Raw genomic sequence first — 8104 nt, 5'->3', positions numbered from 1 at the left:
CACATAGTGTACGGTGAAGATGAGCTATTAGACCTCGATATAAAGAAGAAAAGGTAAAAACTAACCAAAAAAAGCACTGATATTCAATCAAATGGTGAGAAAATCACCCTATAGAAAACCCAGATCCACATGTCAGCTCCTCTTTTCTTTTGATTATTCTATTTCCTTCTCTTTTACTCTGTTGCCCATCACACACAAAGTTTACAGGAAGGGCCTCTGTTCTCAAATGGAGACTCCAAAATTTTCAGCTTTGATCCAAGTTCATAATAGATATAACTTCAATAAAGGCATCCATCGCACTTCAAAATGCTGAGCACCCGGGCAGTAGATATATATATACGGTTCTCGAACTCTATAATCAGAGTTCTGTAACAAAACCAGTGCACTGCCAGAGGCTCGATGACAAGGCCCGGTTCTCCTTGCTCAGAGATGAAAACCACTTTCTTATATTATCAGCAGCTGGAACTGACTGGCTTGCAGTGGTTGGACACTTAATATTAATCTGAATGATTTGCTCAAAATTCTGAGACAGAAGCCCAAGCAGAGCAGAAATGACAGCAATTTGAATAGGAAGACCAGCTCTGGTGGTACTATCCTGCCATAGAAAAGCAGATAGTTTGCTTCTCAAGCTTTCAACTTCTTTATCTTCATAGCCACAAGCATTAACTCCAAGTCTGAAAGTCATCAGATAATTTGATTGATGTAAGAATAAAACTCACAAACAGCATAATTGAATTATCTTTTGCACACTGACACGTATCCAAATACTTAAATCACAACAAAGAAAACCAATTCAATTTCTTTTCAATAAAATTCAGCATGAAAGATGAAATAGAAATTGATAAACTAAGAAATAAGGAAAATTTAAAATATATTCCTAGGCCTTGAAATTTTTTCCCCTGCCAATAGTAAGCTGTCTAAAATAGACACAAGATACCTCTTCTAAACCTCAACGTGCACAGTTGGTCATAGATAGAGTCAGCAATTGGCAAAGGAATCAAATACAATTTAAAAATCTTAGAATAGATAATGCCAGAACAAAATATTAACAGACCTTCCAAGCTGCCCAAGGAGAACGACAATAGCCACAGTGTAGATCTCCTGCATAGGTAATTCCAACATTCTCAACAGGTCAGGAATAATTGCAGTGCATGTCCGATCCCATCCCTGTATTTAAAGAGGCAAAAAAGTAAAATGTTAGATGTAACTCTCCCAGCACCATCGGGAGCAAACAATTCTCTAGGAACCACAAATGCTTCCTCCATTTATATTTCCTTGTTTTCACTAAGAAAGACTGTTCTTGTTTTCCTATACCAAAAAACAGCATAAAACAATTCTAAGTTAATGGATTGGGTAGAGCATACACTTTTCAACACATTTTTTTTTTTAATTTATTAAAACGTCACAGCTTCAAATGACAACAATAGCTTATGGTGATTATGCTCCTAAATCCCAAATAAAATGGCTTCTAAACATATAATGGCTTTAGGCACATGAAGCTTTGAAGCTAAGGTATAAAAATGTAATTAGATAAAAAGGCCTTCCTCCAACACTGTCAGGTTGAGAACGTCTCCAGAGGGAAGTGATCAATCCCACTTAACGGGGATGAGAAAGTAAGACATAACAAAAGCATTAAGAGTAAAACAAAGATGAAAAAGAAATACCATGTAGCATGCAAGCAGTTCTACCAACGATAAAACATTAGTCACATGGCACAAAGTTGTAGTGCCAATAGATTCTGATTGGAAAGCAGGCATCTCACACTTATTTGAGCAACATGATTCATCACCCTTCAGGTCATGAACATTACAAAGCTCTTGGCAATTTTGCTTAGCTTGACCCTCATGGAAAATGACGTTCATGGTCCCAGACTGAGAACAACTCTTTAAGTTTTTCCAGGTGCAATGATACAGCAACACCTACAGTAACTGCATCCTTAAAAAATGGGCATTCAACACACACATGGAACTCAGTTCGAATGTCACTAGAAGATATCAGACAAGAAGTTGCAGCAGATGGAATGCTTCCTTTCTCAAGATATGTGTTAGAACCAACGAATATGTTACACGTAGGAAAAGGCATGACCAGCTTGGCGAAAAACAAGTGACACAGGTGGCAGTCAACCTTGACCAGAAAGCTTCAAAAGAGAGGTTGATATGTGGCAGAGTTGGTGAGAATGGAAGGAGGAGATAAAAAGGAGAGTAGGGAAGAGGAGGGACAAAAGGAAAATTCAAAAAGAGAGTAGGGGAAAGTTCAGGCCTCTCGAATGCCGTGTGGAACGTTTTGTTACTATTTTGTGGAACTTGTTCTCCATTATTATGTAACCTGAATTTAGATTCTGAAATAAAAAAGGGAATGTATTTTGTAATTAAACTAGATGTATACAGAACTGAGATTAATGAATACACTGTTTCATTGATTGTGGTTTGATACATGCACTGTTTCATTGCTTTATTCATTTACAATGTTGAACCATGGTTGATGTTGAAATTGTTGAGGGCCGGATATCTGTGTGATGGTGTTGGCTGGTACTGAAGAGGGAAGCTGCAGGTCTGCTGTGGAGTGATTTTCTGGAAATTCAACCTGGGAAAACAGAGGGTGGAGTCAGGTTCGCATCAATATGTGACTATTGATTTCAATACAGTCATCGTTAAATTGTGTTTTTTCGAGGTAAATAACTTTCCCCCACTCAAATAAGCGAAAATGTGAAGAATTAACAGCACCAGCGAAGGATCACTCCTGCGCATCAGAGAAACATTGTATGCAGCCTCACTAATAAATCCAATGTGATTGGTTGCTGTACATATTGATGCCAATATAATGCTCCCCACCACCAACTGGTCAGCTGAAGCTGCTTGAAATGAGAACATTGTATTTACACCATCTTGATGGGCATTGACTATTAAATTACTTTCACTAAATGTTGCAGAAGATCCATCGGTGCATATCACAATGCTTCCACCCACAAGGAAATCCTCAATCAGACTCAGCAGCTCAACCAAAAATAAATCATCAAGTGCGCTTCTTGCCTCAGCATCAGACATTACTACAAATGAAAATTAAATTCAACTCAATTTATCCAACACATATAACAGGCAGATCATATAGTTTTGATAACTAGTTCATGTATATCATGCTCTAGTAAAATATTACATGATCACACAAGATCCATACCAACATGAACATGTCTGGCGAAAGAATCTGAGCAAACAGTGAAATTCCTTCTCAAAAAGTTCCCAGGCCATCCTGGAGAAGCTGTTGAGAAGTGAGGAGTAACAGTGAAAAGAATACACAGGCCTTCTCCCTAAACATGTCAGCAGAATAGTAAATTAAGTGTACCGACTTGCTATCTGAATGAGTATTAAATTTATATATATTAACTGCTATGACAATATCTAACAAAAGCAGATAACAAACACAAACAACATAAGCTAATTGATAAAGATTTGAAAAATCCAAGGAATGATATTAATAACTTACTTCAAAAGCAAATTTTCTTCAATTTTAAGAGCAAGCAAAACCTTTTGCAATATCCACTCTGTTTGAGTAACCAGCAATAACCGATCCACACACGTTTTTGTAGCACAAAATATTCTGGATATACTGCTATTGTCCTTTAAATCACATGATACAATGAAGAGCCTAGGAACATTATTACGTGTGGGTCCAACTTCACTTTCAGAAGGCACAACTTCATCCCTAGAACTACATGGATCTGATCTGACCCCCAACACACCAAAGTCCTCAGACTGATGATCACAAAAACTTTTTCCTGATTGCTTACTATTATGAAAACCATTCCCATTATTCACTTGAGGATAATAGGAATCAACAGGACCTTCATTCTCATAAAATAATAAAGTACAGACACATTTTTTCAACTAACTGGAATTAATCTCTGCATTGATGGCATCAAAGCTGCAAGAAGGCGCAATATCTACTTTTACATCAGACAAGCCACCATAGAAACTTTTGTCTTGAGATTTACCCGTATCAAATGATTCAGCACCTGGAAACTCAATCTCAGGAAGAGTAGGCGACATAGGCATTTCCATTGCTTTTCTGTAATATTCCTCATCAAGAGGATTGTCCAAGTCCAGCAATTTCATAAAATCTCCATATGCTGTCTCCTCAAATTTTCTATTAGTTTCAAAGTCACTGGTAACTGAATAACAAATGCCCTCTGCGCATGGCCGTGCAGATCCTGTTAGACCAATGGTAGATTGGGACACTTCTGTGGGCACCCTTCCATCTCCATGGCTATTTCCATCAACTTTTTTTGTCTTCTTCTGTGCATCAGTACTCAAAAAATACTGAATACCTACAGCCTCTTCATATGATTTCTTCCTCTTCTTGCGGCATCGCTCATGCTTGACAAACGAATTCTCTTGAAGTTTAGGAACTATGTTATTTTCCTCTTCCAAAGATACATCAACTTGTCTGTGTAACATATTATGAAAATCAGGCAGCTTCTCTCCCATCTGTAGATGCAACTTCTTACCTTCTGAGTGAAACAATTCAATGGATTCAATTGTATCAAGTTCCCTCTTTCTCTTCTTAAGATAACTGCGTATAAAAGACTGACACAAACACTCTCAGTTTATTTTTTTTTTTAAAAAAAATGAGACAGTATATAACACCTACATGAACCAGATGGAACATTTCGGTCTAAAAAGACTCTATGAGAGAGAGAGGAAGAAATTCTATTTTTATTTATAAATTGTTTAGCCCACCAGTGTTCTGCAAGTCTAATACTGTTCACACAACAAAGTATTAATTGCTAACTAATGCTCTACACACCATGTCGCTACACTAAAGCGTCTTCATGTAACCTCGTTTCTGAGAAAAATCAATCGGTAGCAAAGTTCAGCAACAAATGCCAAAACCTGTATGCTATTTTTCAAGAACAAATTTCACAAACATCATAAACAAAACAATCATCACTGTTGAGATTAAAATAATGCAAAAAGTGCAAGTAATTAGGGTTATAAACTAACCTTTTTCTTTCTCAGATTACCTATGCCTTCAGCCTTGTGCAAGAAGTTATCCACTAAATCCAAGCGATTGGAAAATTGAACAAGATCCAACTTCAACTGACCTAGTACTTCTCGCAAAAGAACATTATGACGCTTCTCCAATTTAGCCACTTGTTTTACCTGCTTTAGTTGCTTTTTTTCAAACTTTAATTGTTTTTCCAAAAGTTTCATTTTCCCAGAGTCAGCAGTCAAATATTTTTCAGGTGAAACAGCAGAAGCCTTAACCCTGTTTCTAGAGCACTGAAGGTCATATATCTGCTTCTGCAGTTCATCAATCTTTACTCTAGCTTCTTCTAACTGTTGGGAGAGCTTATCAGAACAACATTTTTCTTTCTCAACTCTTAGTTTAGTCTCTTCCAATTGCCAAGACATACTATCAGCATAAGATTTTTCTGCCTCAGCTTGATTCCGAATAGCTTCTGCTATCTTTCTTTGCTCCTCTAATTTATTCCTCTCCGCATCTGCACATTTTCTCTCTTTCATTACCTTCTGTTTTTCAGCTTCAAGTTTTTTGTTTCCCTCCGCCAATTTTAATGCCATAGAAACTAATCTTGATTTTGCATCATCAACCTCTTTACACATTGCCTCCAACTTAAGCCTATATTCATTAGCTTTCTTTTCTTCAGTATCTGCCAGCCTCCTTTCTTGATCAGCCTTACCGTTTTCAGCTTTAACATATTTCCAAGCTTCAACAGCTCTCTTCTTCTCTGCTTCAGCTTTCTTCTTTTCTGAATCTGCCCTTATTTTTGAGTTGACTTATTTCCCTTTCCCGATCAGAAACAGAAACTTGCAGCAGTTTCAGATCCTCACTTTTATCTTTAGCCTGCAATCTTCCTTTCTGTTGTAAAACAGAGATTTCAGACCTCAAAGCAGATATCTCATTCTCCAATGAAACTCTAGCAGCCAATTCTTTCTCTCTTCCTTCTTTCTCAAGTTCTGCATGTGTCTGCTTTCTTCACATGCTGAGAAAGTACACACTTACAAATCAATTTTAAAAATTGTGCTTTCATCACCAGAAATTTAAAAAAAAAAAAAGGGTTGTCTATTTGGGTAAAACCTTCAACAAAGAATACTTGACCCCTTCCCTGAAACCCACCTTCCTATTACCTGCACAGCCTAACTAAATTTTCCATTTACTATCACAATTACTGCCAACTTTGTATTTTCATAAGCCACAACATTTGAAAAGCACCACTTTCTATATATCAATATCCAAATTACTCACATAAACTAATTTTATGTAACATCAAATATTATCAAACCCTCCCCAATGAAACTTTAAAACAGAAAGTATAACTAAATGCAGCACCAGGCTCATCCAAATCAGTTTAACCTATCCAATAGCAAATAAGTAACCAACAGCTCTGCAGTGAGAACTTAAAGCATACCCTTCAGATTTATAAATTCTAGCATCAGCATAACCTAAAATCCAATAAAAAGTTTTCTACATTGACTTACACTTTATAACTAGATTCATACTAAGTATTACCAAAATTATAAATTACAATCATCATAAAAGGGGAAATATTACCGAGAAATGCCAGATTAATACAATGCTAGACCCTACTTACCCTTCTTGAGAGAGAGATTTTCATTTTGAACCTTGTCAATTTGTTGCTCCAAAAGCTTCAGAGCTTGGCGCAATGCACTCCGCTTCTCTTGTAGCTGAGAACACCTATTTCTCCACTGTAAAAGATCAATCTCCAATTAAAATTTGTTCACAAAAAAAATTCCGAATAATATATATATGCGTGTGTGTGTGTGTGTGTGTGTGTGTGTGTGTAAGTGCAAAAACCCTAGAAAAATCATACCAACTGACAGCAGGGATTCAACGGCAACATCAATCTTCAGTTAATATTGTTCACAAGAAAAAAAATCCAAATAAAAAATATATTTGCAAGTGCAAAAACCCTAAAAAGAAATCTTACCAATTGACAGCAGGGATTCACCGGCGCCTGCTTTTCAAAACAATCCGCCTCCATTTCTACAATTAGAAGAATTAACAAATGAATTAAAACTCGATATAGAAAATCAAAGCTTCGTAACAGTAAAAGAAAGAGAATTACTTTATTGCAGTAAATCGTTTAAAATCACTAAACCCTAACTGTCTCATTGTGCAAGATCTTACTGATACCCAGACCCCGGAAGTTGAGGCTCACCCCCGCCAAATTAACAAGGCTTCAGTCAGTGAAAAGTAAGGGTTCAGGGATAAAATAAACATGACAAAAAAAATTGAACAACTTCGCCTTAGGCCATTCAAATTTTTTGTGAGCTCAAAATTGGTTTAAATTGGAAAAACATTTTTTATTGATTGTCCTTTTTGGTAATTTTGTATTTATAATATATTTGTAAATTTTGAAAATTAATAATAATAGAGCTCAAATAGAATTTAGGTTGGGCATAAATAATTACACTCGATAAATTAATAAAAAATTAATATATTTTTTTTTATGATTTTTCATTGAAAATAGTTGAAATTTTCAAAAGTAGATATATGACAACAATTTTAGATTGGATTGGTTATTGATACGAACCGATTATAAGGCCACCAATTAGGCTTGGATTTAATGGAGGTTTCACTTAGATCAAAATTCAATTCAACATCGGTTAGAATTTAAATATAAAGGAAATTAATTAAATACTTATTTTACTTTTTTATTAAACAAAAATACTTATTTTTTTCTATTCCTAAGCAAAAATACTTTTTTTTTTTATTTTTAAACAAAAATTCTCTAAATATTTTTTAAAATACCAAAACTATTTTACACCACATCTATATAAACTCTTTCACTCTTACTTTCATTATATACATTTCTCGTATCACTTAAACACTCACTTTCCTTCTTATTTTTACTCAATATCAATTACTTCGTAAGAAAAAAGAAGTAATTGGATATTTGAATCGAAAGAAAAAGAAAAAATTTGTATGTCATATAAAGGAGGCATTTGGATAGTTGATAATAAATTAAGAGTTAAATAAAATATTAGACAAATATAAAGGGCATTTTGATATTACACAATATATGAAGGATTTAAATAATATATTAAGAATAGATAGATGCATTTTG

General features: G+C 35.2%; 1 protein-coding gene across 5 annotated transcripts; it reads right to left on the bottom strand.

Moving 5' to 3' along the window:
* Positions 1–2344: 2344 nt before the first annotated feature.
* Positions 2345–7275, bottom strand: LOC123228360 (cytadherence high molecular weight protein 2-like). Of its 5 annotated transcripts, XM_044653735.1 has the most exons (8): positions 7103–7251; positions 6965–7020; positions 6608–6722; positions 4998–5998; positions 3481–4580; positions 3175–3304; positions 2724–3046; positions 2345–2583 (listed from the first exon to the last, which is right to left on the bottom strand). In XM_044653735.1, exons 4-5 carry the CDS (start codon positions 5616–5618, stop codon positions 3882–3884), a joined length of 1320 nt encoding a protein of 439 aa, XP_044509670.1. In that variant the 5' UTR covers positions 5619–5998; positions 6608–6722; positions 6965–7020; positions 7103–7251; the 3' UTR covers positions 2345–2583; positions 2724–3046; positions 3175–3304; positions 3481–3881. The 5 variants fall into 5 exon arrangements, with proteins under 5 accessions (XP_044509670.1, XP_044509666.1, XP_044509668.1 ...); XM_044653731.1 differs by having other exon boundaries at positions 2345–3046; positions 7103–7275; XM_044653733.1 differs by having other exon boundaries at positions 2345–3046; positions 7142–7257.
* Between the last annotated feature and the right edge of the window lie 829 nt (positions 7276–8104).

The sequence above is a fragment of the Mangifera indica genome, chromosome 10 (genome assembly GCF_011075055.1).
Source record: "Mangifera indica cultivar Alphonso chromosome 10, CATAS_Mindica_2.1, whole genome shotgun sequence".
In the NCBI taxonomy this organism is placed as follows: Eukaryota; Viridiplantae; Streptophyta; class Magnoliopsida; order Sapindales; family Anacardiaceae; genus Mangifera; species Mangifera indica.
This window is presented reverse-complemented; position numbering and strand designations above follow the sequence as displayed.